Raw genomic sequence first — 14146 nt, 5'->3', positions numbered from 1 at the left:
ACTTACCAATTAAGGCATGTGGAGGCTTACACTCATTTATCCAGCTATTAAATTGTGTAATTGAAGATAGCAGATCCTTACAATTCATCTATCTATTGGTGGGATGTGCCCCCATAAGCGCTGTTAGACCTCTTTGGAATAGGGGGTCTAACCCTCTGGGAGGCAGAATCTGTGTTACACATTTGGATGCACTTGTGGTGATGAGGATTTTTTACCTGTGAATTGCGTTTTCATTGAATTATTCCTTTTGAAAGACTTTCACTGGCAAAATTTATTTTCACTGGACTATTTTCCTTTCCTTTTTCTTCATTTTGATAGTAATGGGACTTTTTTATTTGGATTTTTTTTATATTGGCAGCACATGTGAACTGATTACTTATATGACGGCACAACACCTGTATGGGTTTATATTCTTTCTAGTGTGGATAATTAGTGAGTGCAGCTATCAGCCTTGGAATTTGTTTTGATGACACTTTAGCGCAAGATTTGGATTTTTGCAAAATGATTTATGAAACAATGTACAGTTTTAATGCATCCCTAAGCATGCAGTTTGAAGGATTTTTTTTCTTAATATCGACCTTTAGACTACCTGAAAACACCCTTTTCCTACAGACATATATATATATATATATATATATATATATATATATATATATATATATATATTTTTTTTTTTAACATTGGTACATATTCTTCAGGCTCTGTGTTTGACAATCCCTTGCCTGTTAGCCCTGAAAATGGCCATTACTGATATCGAAGGTACGGCTTCAGGATTCAAACCTTATTAGCATTTGCTGAGTTAAACAGGTACATTCGGCTCATCCCTCTTTTTAATTATGGCAAAACAAAAATTGAAAACCAGTGAAATTGATGCACACATTCACAACATACAAATGTTATATATATTAATATATGAATTTTTAACAATGTTCTAAAATGATTACCAATATACACAGGACTCATTTATTTTGATCAGGAACAACGTTTATTGAGCATGTAAAGTATAACATACGTGTGAGAAAAGTGCAACAGGCACTACATACAGGATAACTTTGTTGACATACATTGCGGCTTGACAAAATGAGATAGGGAGGAAAAAAAAGGGTGCTGGCATATTACAGTCCATCAAATTGTGCAGTGGTGTAAGCCCACCTGGGGGGAGTGGGAATGTACATTGGTGGGCCAGGGGGATAATCGGGAGAGGGTGTGCCTAATCTTCTTCGTTGCAGGTGGAGGAATCCTCCAGCCATCTGTCCCAGATTTTATGGTATTTCTTTGGGCAGCCCGGTGGATGTATAGCACTTTCTTGTAAGGGAGGGTGTCGTTAACAGCTCTGATCCATTGCTGCAGCGTGGGGGGAGCTCCCCTAATCCAGAGCCTGGCAATCTAGAGTCTGGCCAAAAATAGTGTTTCTTGCAGAAATATGTTTAGGTATTTCTCGCTTTCAGAAGGACTCATTTATTTAATATCGTTCATGCCCCTTCATAGTAAAATTACACATTTGACATCACTGTAAATCAATCTGGTCAAGTCTAGCCCACTGAATTATGACATCTCCAGCACACGTTAGGCAAGGTTGGATTGATATGGTGAAGGACATCTGAACATCTACACCAATAGATAAAAAATCTTAAAGCTCATTTCTTGGACTGTACAACCAACAGAATATTTATGAGAGAGAGTAAATGCTTTCCAACGATCCTCACTGCTGAATTTTGTGCCTAATTCTTTCTCAAGTAATTGTATAAGGTGGGAGATTGGGGTGAGCAAGTAGACAATATTGTGTAAATTTTGGAAATCGAGTGGGGGGGGGGGGTGCGAGTCACATAACAATAGTTACTCTAAGAAACCAACCTGCGTCTGTCCGGCAAAGGTTGGATGAAAGAAGTAAGTTGTTGGTTAGAGAACAAAGTCTGTATTCCAGGTAAATTGAAGATAATATTGAGAGGGGCAGATGGAGAATTGGCAGAAGAAGATATTGAACTGGAAAGCTTCACTCCAGGGACCAATTAAGGATCTATGTATACCAATAGGAAAAGACAGATTGTCAAATAGTGGTGTCATTGGGCCTACCTATGCAGACATATTGGAAGTAGCGATCCACTTATTCCACTAAGTTAGGGTTTGGTCTATAGGTGGCAACACAAAACCTGTGTCCTTCAGTTTATTTGGTAAGGTCCATGGGAGAGCCCAGAGATCAAGTTGGGATAAAGACTGATCAATCTGGACCCACAACTTAAATGGAAAGTTATGGAACCAGTGGAGAAGCCTCGCCAGAACTGATGCTTGATAATAAAGTAAAATGTCTGGGGCACCTGTGCCTTCTTTCTTGTTAGAGACAATATTTTACTATTCAGTGGAGGCTGTGTCGAAATCCAGACAAAAAGTAGTAAAGAGTTTGCAAATTTAAAAAAATTAATAAAGTTGGGCCCAAACTGGGATAGTTTAAAAAAAAAAAAAGATACAAAAATCTGTCAATGGGGTTCATTGTCCAAGAGCATTAATCCTTCCAAATCAGAAGAGCGTCTTCCATTCATAATTTTTGATATCTATACAGTCTTATTAAAGAGGAGTTCAATATTCAGAGAAAAGTGGTGAGACAAATCAGATATCGGAATATGAACCCCACAGATATTACAAAGCTGAAGAGCAAATCCGAAATGGAAAATTCATTTTCAAAAGAATGAATGGATGACATGGAAAGAGACATACTGAGTATGGGGCAGTGGATACACAAGGAAGTACTTAACTCCGTAGGAGTGCATGGACACACAGAGGAGTAACACAGGCTGGGAGAGCACAGGAGCTGGTATTGGGAGGCTGGAACTCACAGAGTGGTGCAGAGAAGCAGGTAACTGACTGAAGTGGAAAGGGAGACAAGGTGGTGAAGAAGAAAATTTGAAGAATAGATGCTGGCAGGAATGCACAGGGTCACTGGACAATCACAAGATCAGGCTCAGGGGTTCAGGCTGGATTGACTGATTGAGAACTGCTGAGACACAGAGGAGCTGGACGGACGCTAGAAGTCATGGAGACCGTACTGAAAAACACTAGACAGACCATCTGAGAACACAGGGGGTCTGGCAGCTAGCATGTGAATGTGTGATTCAAAAAGTAAGCAACCGCTTGTTCGCCCTTTAAGATAGTGACCCCTGTGTGATTGGCTGCAGCGCTAGAGGAAGCAGACGGACACAGAGGGAATGGCCTGCAGTTGGAGCATAGAACAGTTAAGTGTGACATGACACACAATCCTTTATACAGTAGCTCTTCCTCCATCCACACTACATTCTCCGACAACTCTCCTCCCACCATCCACACTACATTCCCCGACAGCTCTCCTCCACCATCTACACTACATTCTCCGACAGCTCTCCTCCCACCATCCACACTACATTCTCCGACAGATCTCCTCCCACCATCCACACTACATTCTCCGACAGCTCTCCTCCACCATCCACACTACATTCTCCGACAGCTCTCCTCCCACCATCCACACTACATTCTCCGACAGCTCTCCTCCACCATCCACACTACATTCTCTGACAGCTCTCCTCCCACCATCCACACTACATTCTCCGACAGCTCTCCTCCCACCATCCACACTACATTCTCCGACAGCTCTCCTCCCACCATCCACACTACATTCTCCGACAGATCTCCTCCACCATCCACACTACATTCTCCGACAGCTCTCCTCCACCATCCACACTACATTCTCCGACAGCTCTCCTCCACCATCCACATTACATTCTCCGACAGCTCTCCTCCAGCATCCACACTACATTCTCCGACAGATCTCCTCCCACCATCCACACTACATTCTCCGACAGATCTCCTCCCACCATCCACACTACATTCTCCGACAGATCTCCTCCACCATCCACACTACATTCTCCGACAGATCTCCTCCTCCCACCATCCACACTACATTCTCTGACAGCTCTCCTCCACCATCCACACTACATTCTCTGACAGCTCTCCTCCATCATCCACACTACATTCTCCGACAGCTCTCCCCAGTATGTCCAGTCCTTGGTACCAGTGCTGGGACAAGGTCTTCCAGCACCCAGGGCAAAGATGCCAAACTGCGCTCACTCCTCATTAATGATGTGCAAGTTTAGGGTATCCTACGCTGACCAGTCACTCCCTTGTCAATCCAAACTACATTCTTTGACAGCTCTCCTCCACCATCCAGACTACATTCTCCGACAGATCTCCTCCACCATCCACACTACATTCTCCGACAGCTCTCCTCCACCATCCACACTACATTCTCCGACAGATCTCCTCCTACCATCCACACTACATTCTCCGACAGATCTCCTCCACCATCCACACTACATTCTCCGACAGCCAGAGGCGGCTCTCTAATTAGGCAAATTAGGCGGTCGCCTAAGGCCTCGCACTCACAGGGGCCTCGCAGCCTCCTAATTTGCCTGTTCTCAATCACTGAAGTTGATGCCGGCGGCTCCGCCTACCCCCACTGGGACTCTGTGGCTTAGGAGCTGATGGACAAATCAGATACTGCCCGCAGCCTGAGGAATAGCGGCCTCATCATGGAGCGTCCCAGTCCGTGGGGCCTCATGTGTAAGTTTTGCCTAAGGCCTCACAAAGCCTAGAGCCGCCTCTGCCGACAGCTCTCCTCCACCATCCACACTACATTCTCCGACAGCTCTCCTCCACCGTCCACACTACATTCTCCGACAACTCTCCTCCCACCATCCACACTACATTCTGCGACAACTCTCCTTCACCATCCACACTACATTCTCCGACAGATCTCCTCCACCATCCCCACTACATTCTCTGGCAGCTCTCCTTCCACCATCTCGATCCAGTGATGTGCACAAGTGCCTTGTCTCTCCGGGGACTCTTGCTCCTCATTGGCTGAGGCAGCAGCAGCAGGAGCCAATGGCTCCTGCTGCTGTTAATCACAGCCAGTGAGCCAATGAGGGGAGAGAGGATTAGGGCCAAGGCTCCATGCCTGAACAGACTCGCAGAGCCACAGCTCAAGAACGAGCCCGCTTGGGTGACCCCATAGCCAGCTGTTTACTCTGAGGGTACTCGGCAGGTGGGAGGGGCCAGGAGCGCCAGTGGGGGACCCCAGAAGAGGAGGATCAGAGCTGCTCTGTGCAAAACGATTACACAGAGCAGATAAGTATAACAGGTTTAGTTTAATATCTCCGAGGAAAGCTCACCCATATGAATTCTCTGATGCTGCACAAGGTTGCCTTTCTTAGTGAAAAATTGCCCGCTCTCTGAACATAAAAAAGGATGCTCATCTGATGTTCAATGATGCATTCTTTATGAGTAAAAGATTTCCCACACTCTGAAAATGACTAAGGACACTCACCCATGTGAACTATTTGATGTTTCACAAGTGTTCCTTTCCGAGGGAAAGATTTCCCGCAATCTGAACACGAATAAGGACGCTCATCTGTGTGAACTATTTGATGGATCACAAGTGTTCCTTTTTGAGTGAAAGATTTCCCGCACTCTGAACACGAATAAGGACGCTCACCTGTGTGAATTCTTTGATGTTCATTAAGTCTTCCTTTCCGAGTGAAAGATTTCCCGCACTCTGAACATGAATAAGGACGCTCACCTGTGTGAAGTCTCTTATGTGTAACAAGTTCTCCTTTCCGAGGGAAAGATTTCCCGCACTCTGAACACGAATAAGGACGCTCACCTGTGTGAACTTTTTGATGGATCACAAGTGTTCCTTTATTAGTGAAAGATTTCCCGCACTCTGAACACGAATTAAGACGCTCACCTGTGTGAATTCTTTGATGTGCATTAAGTTCTGTTTTCCGAGTGAAAGATTTCCCGCACTCTGAACACGAATAAGGACGCTCACCTGTGTGAATTCTTTGATGTGCATCAAGTTCTGTTTTCCGAGTGAAAGATTTCCCGCACTCTGAACACGAATAAGGACGCTCACCTGTGTGAATTCTTTGATGTGCATTAAGTTCTGCTTTCCAAGGGAAAGATTTCCCGCACTCTGAACACGAATAAGGACGCTCACCTGTGTGAACTTTTTGATGGATCACAAGTGTTCCTTTACGAGTGAAAGATTTCCCGCACTCTGAACACGAATAAGGACGCTCACCTGTGTGAATTCTTTGATGTGCATCAAGTTCTGTTTTCCGAGTGAAAGATTTCCCGCACTCTGAACATGAATAAGGACGCTCACCTGTGTGAATTCTTTGATGTGCATCAAGTTCTGTTTTCCGAGTGAAAGATTTCCCGCACTCTGAACATGAATAAGGACGCTCACCTGTGTGAATTCTTTGATGTGCATCAAGTTCCTGTTTCCGAGGGAAAGATTTCCCGCACTCTGAACACGAATAAGGACGCTCACCTGTGTGAATTCTTTGATGTGCATCAAGTTCTGTTTTCCGAGTGAAAGATTTCCCGCACTCTAAACATGAATAAAGACAGTCGCCTGTGTGAATTCTTTGATGTTCATTAAGTCTTCCTTTCCGAGTGAAAGATTTCCCGCACTCTGAACATGAATAAGGACGCTCACCTGTGTGAATACTCTTATGTGTAACAAGGTCTGCTTTATGAGTGAAAGATTTCCCGCACTCTGAACATGAATAAGGATGCTCACCTGTGTGAATTCTTTGATGTGTAACAAGATGTCCTTTCTGATTGAAAGATTTCCCGCACACTGAACATGAATAAGGACGCTCACCTGTGTGAACTTTTTGATGGATCACAAGTGTTCCTTTATGAGTGAAAGATTTCCCGCACTCTGCACACGAATAAGGACGCTCACCTGTGTGAACTTTTTGATGGATCACAAGTGTTCCTTTATGATTGAAAGATTTCCCGCACTCTGAACATGAATAAGGACGCTCACCTGTGTGAAGTCTCTTATGTGCAACAAGGTCTCCTTTCCGAGGGAAAGATTTCCCGCACTCTGTACACAAATAAGGACGCTCACCTGTGTGAACTTTCTGATGGATCACAAGTGTTCTTTTATGAGTGAAAGATTTCCCGCACTCTGAACATGAATAAGGACGCTCACCTGTGTGAATTTTAAAATGTGTAACAAGGGCTGCTTTTTGAGTGAAAGATTTCCCACACTCTGAACATGAAAAGGGACGCTCACCCGTGTGAAGTCTCTTATGTGCAACAAGGTCTCCTTTCCGAGGGAAAGATTTCCCACACTCTGAACATGAAAAGGGACGCTCACCTGTGTGAAGTTTCTGATGTCTATCACGACTATGTTTATGAGAGAAAGATTTCCCACAATCTGAACATGAATAAGGACGTTCTCCTGTGTGAACTCTCTTGTGCTGAATAAGTTTTCCTTTCCGAGTGAAACGTTTCCCACACTCTGAACATGAGAATAGATTGTCACCTCGGTGATCTCCTTCATGGGGTGGGGAAGATTCCTCTGGATTAGAAGGATCTGTTGATCGATCTGCAGTGTGAGATCTTACATGGATATTTACAATCATAGTATGTGATTGATGAGAAGATTCCCCCAGATCAGAGGGATCCATTGATGTCTCCGGACAGGAAGGTCTGTGATGTATATTTGGTGTATTTGGATTTCCTCCTGGAGGATCCTGTGTGATGACATTATCTTCTGACTTACAATCAGCAGATAATAGAAGATGTCTCTCCGAGGAATTCCTGACATCACATCCATCTGTTGGAAAGAAGTAAAAAAAAAAATATAATAAATCTCAGTAGATGACAAATAACTGGAGTTTTAGCTCCTCCTCCCCGTCGGTGGAATAAGTGGAAATGCCGATCTCACAGCTGGGCTCCTGTTCTCCCTCCAAAATCAATCAGAAAAGTCTTCACACCAAGTCCATATATGATCTGCTAATTCTATAATAATAAATAGCTACTCTGTTTCCCCTAAAATAAGACCTAGCGTGATTGTCGGCGATGGCTTCAATATAAGCCCTACCCTCCAAATCAGCCCTAGTTAAAGTCCTTGTAGGTCTTATTTTCAGGGTAGGGCTTTTTTTTCGGGGAAACAGGGTAGGGCTTATTTGGAGGGTAGGGCTTATATTGCAGCCATCACCGACAATAACGCTAGGTCTTATTTTAGGGAAAACAGGGTATGACTGAGGCTTCAGTAGCTAAAATGCGTTAGTGGATTGTTACTTCATCGGATCTCCTGGATTTTACATTATGAAGAGTTTGCAGATCATATATGGACTCCAACTTGAGTCAGCAAGGAAAAAAAAAGTCACGTTGGTCTAACAGTCAACAGTTTACAGAGCTCTGGCATGGAACTGGGTACAACTGTTCCATCAAATTATGGAAAAAACCCTCCCCCAGATTTTCAATGCTGCTGTCCTAGGATGGACCCATCACTGTGGAGACAACCTAGACTGTTAGTCTAGTTTGCACTTGCTTCAACTTCAACACACATTAAAGTGCCTACTGCTTCAACATGCTTTTATGAGATGTTTTTGGTGATTTCTCAATGAAGCTTTGGTGGTAGCTTGATGGTACTTCAAGTAAGCTGTCATAAACATCAGGGGAGGCTTTGAAGCACCACTAAAGCATCACCGAAGCACCACTGAAGCATCACCAAAGCACCACTGAAGCATCACCAAAGCACCACTGAAACACCGCTAAAGCATCACCAAAACATCATTGAAGCATCACCAAAGCATCATCGAAGAATCAAAAAAGCATGTTGAAGCAGTAGGCGCTTTACTGTGTGTTGAAGCTGAAGCAAGTGTAAATGAGCCCTTAGTGCAATAGTTTATTAAAGGGTTCAATCACCTCTACAGAAGAACTGCAGAGCTGACCTAACACCAGATCCCCTCCCCACCCTCCTAGTCTTCGATTTACATGTGATGGTGCTGACCAATCAGATACCATCTGGTCCATCCTGGCAGCTCAGTATGGAGAAGAGAGAGAGCAGTGGGGTATTTCATATCCCCTGACCATTGGAGTGGTGAGAGTGCCCTGACAGCTGAGAATGGTTGACGGTAAGTACAGTGAGGACCGGGAGTGGGGGGGAATGGGGTCCAGTGTAAAACCATCTGCTGCTGGCGTATATCATATATTAGTGGCAAAGAAAGGGTTAAAGGAGGCGGTACTCTGTATATATACACACCTAAATACACTGGTGTACCAGTATCTGTGACAACTCTGTATAAACTATTCATGGATATTAAATATTGTAAAGCTCCGTACTCCATGAAAATTGAATAAATAGAAAAAGGTGGCAGGGTGATTGCACTTCACTTATACCGCAATACAAGGGAATAAATCTGATGGAAAATATGCAATCATGTGAAGTGTACAAGAAGCTGAAAGCATCCAAAGGATGGAGATTGTCAGCTTGGCATGGACTACAACCCAGCACATGGCAAAGATGGGAACCACCACACTCACTTTGCAAGGCCTTGCACAACGTGGTTCCAAGCAGGGTCCTTATCAGGGTTCTGTTCTGCAGTGGTCCCTAACATAGGAGTCCAGCCAGGTGCCAAACTACCCTTATCTACAGAACCTCTTTCATTGGCCACCACCATTCTCTCTGCCCGGAACTGGAGGCTCCTTCTTATCACTCTTCACTCCATGACATCAAGACTTAACTGAATTGTACATTCTGTTCCCCAGGTCTACCCAATACACTGTAAAGTCCCTTCTCTTCCAAAGTAACACAGATGGTTACTCTTAAACAATAAGTTCCTTAGTTAATAAAGTTATATTTACAGTTCTGCCCAGGTTCCATAGAAGTTTGGCTGTGCGGCGTTGTCCATAACTTTTTATAGCTTAGTTGCATCCTAGTAAATAGCATCAAAAGTCCAGTCCTTGGAACCAGTGCTGGGACAAAGTCTTCCAGTGCCCAGGGCAAAGATGCCAAACTGCGCCCACTCCCCATTCGTGATGTGCAAGTTTAGGGGATCCTACGCCGATCAGTCACTCCCTTGTCAATCACTGTCGCCATCACTACTCCTATCAGCCTTGTAACAGAAAGAAGGCGCCCCCATCCCTACAGTAAACCATTGTACCCAGGACAGCCATACCTCCAGCCCACCTCTTTTCCCAACCCTTCTTGGAACCCATCCTGTGGTCCCGCTAAGGGAAAACTCCACCGTACAGTTCAGTTCTTTACAGCGTTCTCACTGATCATCTCCCATACATGGACAGACCATGAGGACCGGTCTGATTCAGAAGCAGGAAGTGACACATGCAGGGGAAGGAACATCACAGCAAAAAGTGCTAACTCTCACAACACCACACATTAACCCTTTAGTAGGCAAACACATATTGAAACCTGCCTATAGGATGATGTGAAGAGCTGATAATTATCTAACATTTTTTTCTTAAACTACAATCCTTATACTCAGAAGTAAAATGAGACTGTGACCTGTTTTGTCCATAGTGTCTGTTGCTTACCTGTGTCGATAGGTAGAGAAATCTCTTCCTGTTCACTTTTCATAATCATCCCAACCTCCTCCATGGATGGCTGATCACCCCCCACATACGTCTCTACTTCTTCTTTAACCTCAGCTTTAATATTAATCTGCCCTTCACCCTACACCAAAAATAATAGAAAACATCTATTAGTCAACTCAAGGCAGATATAAAAAGGTACAAAACAAGGGGGAAGAGGACCCGCAATGACATTTGGCTGGGCTTGAGACCCACAGAGGAAAGGAATTTATATTAAAAAATAAAAATAGAGGGTAAAAAAAATGTAGGCCGCTCAAAAGGAGCTAGAAACGGGGATGGGGGGTGTGGGTAACAAAGGCTGCATTTCAGATGTCGAAGTAAAACAAGAGACTACACAGAATAATGTCATCTCATGGCTTAGAATATATATTTAGGTCTAGGACATCTAGATGCCCAACCCCACCTACCTGATGATGGTGAGGGATGGTGTGATCCTCCTGTATGGAATCCCAGGAACACAGAGGAGGGGGAAATCTCTCACCCTAAACCCCAAAGATGAAAGAAAAATAAAAATGATAGAGCAAGAGATTTAATAGAAAAATATCATCTCATAGCTTAGAATACTTTTATGTTGTAATTGTTCAGTCCCACCTACCTGATGATGGTGAGGGATGGTGTGATCTTCCTGTGTGGAATCCTGGGAATAAAGAGGATCACCCTCTACCATGGACTGCAGATCCCTGGACTTCTCTTCTTTTTCTACTTTAACCTCAAATTTGATGTATTTAAGTTCTTCAACCTAAAGTGCAAATATGATAGAACGTATTTGTAAAAGGAAACAAGAGATGAACTAGAAGAATGTTATTTCGAAGCGTAGAATTCTACAACATATTCAAGTTCTAATTGCTCAGTCCCACCTACCTGATGATGGTGAGGGATGGTGTGACCTTCCTCTGTGGAATCCCGGGAATACAGAGGATGGGAACATCTCTCTGGTGGGGTCCCATTACTGGATCCATCTGTAGGAAACACACACACTGACTGAATACATTGTTTCTATGTGTTTATCAGATGATGGGGGATCTAGGTGGACCCTCCGTACTGCTCTCTCCTTTACAATAAAGTCTCCTCTTACCCGGTGATGTGAAGGGCGGCTGATTCTTCATCATGACGTCCTTGTAGAGATCCTTGTGTCCTTCTAAATAAATGAATATAATTACTTCCTCTGCTGCCAAATCCAACAACATCTTCTCTTTCTTTCCTTCCTCACAACTCACCTCCCACCCAGGACTTCCTTTATTAGACCCCTACATCACTTCCTTTTCCTTAGTTACATCACTTCCTGTCTGCACCTGACATCACTTCCTCTCCAGCTGTAGTATCACTTCCTGTGTCTGTACCGTAACACTCTTCCTGTCTCTGTGTTCCACTCAATATAATAGGCAAAGATCTCAATCTCTATATTTATTTTGTGTCTGTTCTACAAACCAGCAACTCCAGATGGACAGTTGGATAAATGGCTCTATATTTAGGATATATCCAGTCTATAAACCAGAGGCTCTGGATGGACAGTTGGATAAATGGTTCTATATCAAGGATGTATCTGGTCTATAAACCAGAGGCTCAAGATGGACAGTTGGATAAATTATCTATACTTAGGATGTATCTGGTTTATAGACCAGAGGCTCTAGATAGACAGTTGGATAAATGGCTCTATATTTCGGATATATTCAGTATATAAACCAGAGGCTCTGGATGGAAAGTTGGATAAGTGATTCTATATTTAGTATGTATCTGGTTTATAAACCAGAGGCTCTGGATCTACAGTTAGATAAATGACTTTATATTTAGGAAGTATCCAGTCTATAAATGAGAGTCTCTGGTTGGACAGTTGGATAAATGGCTCTATATTTAGGATATATCTGATCTATAAATGAGAGTTGGATAAATGGCTTTATATTTTGGATGTATTTGGTCTATAAACCAGAGGCTCTGGATGGACAGTTGGATAAATGGTTCTATATTTAGGATGCCTCTGGTCTATAAGTCAGAGGCTCTGGAGGTTCTATATATATATATATATATATATATATATATATATATATATATATATATATATTGTTAACATATTTATTTATTGATTTTTTGTTTATGAAAATTATAGTACATGGGGGGCGTGGCTAGCCGGCACTGAAGATGGCTGCTTGATCTCACAGCTCCACAGCGAGGGAGAACACTGGATCGAATAACGCCCGACAGACCAGAGCGATTCGCCCCAAAATCACCTCACATCTGCCCACAGTGCCGACCGACAATGTCCCGCAAACGGATGGGAGAACGAGGCCTCAGAAAACTCACCACATTCCTGTTTCCACAGGACAAGGTCAGTGCTTTCCAAGATGGCGCTGGCGGCCTGACAGAAACAAGAGAGGCTTACACAGACCTCCCTGATGACATCCACAATGAAATGGGCACAGCTCCTCTGCCTATATCCCCTACTCATGACCCTGGATCTGATCCCCTAACTTCCAGTCCTGCTAAGGCTCGGATGCGGATGGATACACCGCACCCGCATTCTCCTCATGTCAGCACTGCAGCCCAGGCCCAGGCCTTCAACCCCTTTCAGTCTAACCAGGCCCTGCACAATTCCATGGCATCCTTCCCCACCTCAGGCCAGCCAGCAATAGACACAACCCTAAAAGAGATGCTGATGTCCCTGCAAACCTCTCTGATGACAGATTTATCATCCCTATTAAGTAAAATCTCCACAGAGATGCACTCTATGGACAATAGAATCTCTAATATGGAAAGGGGCATGACAGAGTGCTCAGCCACAATGAATGACATTATAGACGCGGTGGATGACAGTAAAGATGAGCAACACTGGGTCCGGGCCAAGCTGGCCGATTTGGAAGATCACTCCCGACGCAACAACGTCAAACTGCGAGGGGTCCCTGAGTCTATACCCCCGAATGATCTCCCTAAATATGCCAAAGACCTCATACACACTATTCTACCCGACGCGGCCCCCAGAGATATCGTTATCGATAGAATTCATAGGATTGCCAAACCGTCTCACCTAGCTGCATCAGTACCAAGAGATGTCCTCATGCGAATCCATTTTTTCCACATTAAAGAAAAAATGATGACAGAAGCCAGAGCCAAAGCTCCCCTGCCCAGACCCTACGAGGCAATACAGATCTTTCCAGATCTTTCCAAGTTCACTCTACAAATGAGGAGGAAGCTGAACCCCATCACAAAAGGCCTCTCCAACCATAAAATCCTGTACAAATGGAGGTACCCGGCGACCATCCTCATCACGAAAAATGGCACCACCCACGCTATCAACGACCTAATGAAGGGTCTGCGCCTTCTGCATGAATGGGGCATCATTCTAGAGCCCCCAACAGAAGGGATCCCCCCCTCTGCCACAACGAAATTCTTCCCACAGGCGCAACAACCAGAATCCCAAGATCCACCATACCCACACGAATACCTGAATAAGTTGGGTCACAACCTCTGCAGCTCATTTCTCCCTCGCTGCCTTGAGCAATGCTCCTAGTTTTTCTGTTTTTCTCTTTTTGAACACTAACTGTTTTCCCCCACCTGCGGCATAGCTTCATATAAGCTCTCTGATATTTACGCCGCCACGTTCCTTATACAGCGAGATTGCAGTAGAAAGATAAATCTACTATAAGTTCTTGTTCTTATTGTTGGCTCTTCCAGCCTTTTAACTTGTTGCTTCCCTTCAGCTCCCTCCTGC

The 14146-nt window shown here is 44.1% G+C and overlaps 1 protein-coding gene across 1 annotated transcript in view; it reads right to left on the bottom strand.

Annotated features, from left to right (window-relative positions):
• LOC141105028 (uncharacterized) overlaps window positions 1-11696 on the bottom strand; it is a 138751-nt gene extending 127055 nt beyond the window's left edge. The window contains exons 1-6 of the mRNA XM_073594816.1: window positions 11519-11696; window positions 11305-11402; window positions 11039-11182; window positions 10851-10925; window positions 10387-10525; window positions 5522-7663 (exon numbers count right to left, since the gene is read on the bottom strand). Of these exons, the coding sequence (XP_073450917.1) occupies window positions 5522-7663; window positions 10387-10525; window positions 10851-10925; window positions 11039-11182; window positions 11305-11402; window positions 11519-11630 (2710 nt within the window). The 5' untranslated portion in view covers window positions 11631-11696. The remainder of the gene's footprint in view (window positions 1-5521; window positions 7664-10386; window positions 10526-10850; window positions 10926-11038; window positions 11183-11304; window positions 11403-11518) is intronic.
• Window positions 11697-14146: the final 2450 nt, after the last annotated feature.

Source organism: Aquarana catesbeiana, linkage group LG08, assembly GCF_042186555.1.
Source record: "Aquarana catesbeiana isolate 2022-GZ linkage group LG08, ASM4218655v1, whole genome shotgun sequence".
In the NCBI taxonomy this organism is placed as follows: domain Eukaryota; kingdom Metazoa; phylum Chordata; class Amphibia; order Anura; family Ranidae; genus Aquarana; species Aquarana catesbeiana.
This window is presented reverse-complemented; position numbering and strand designations above follow the sequence as displayed.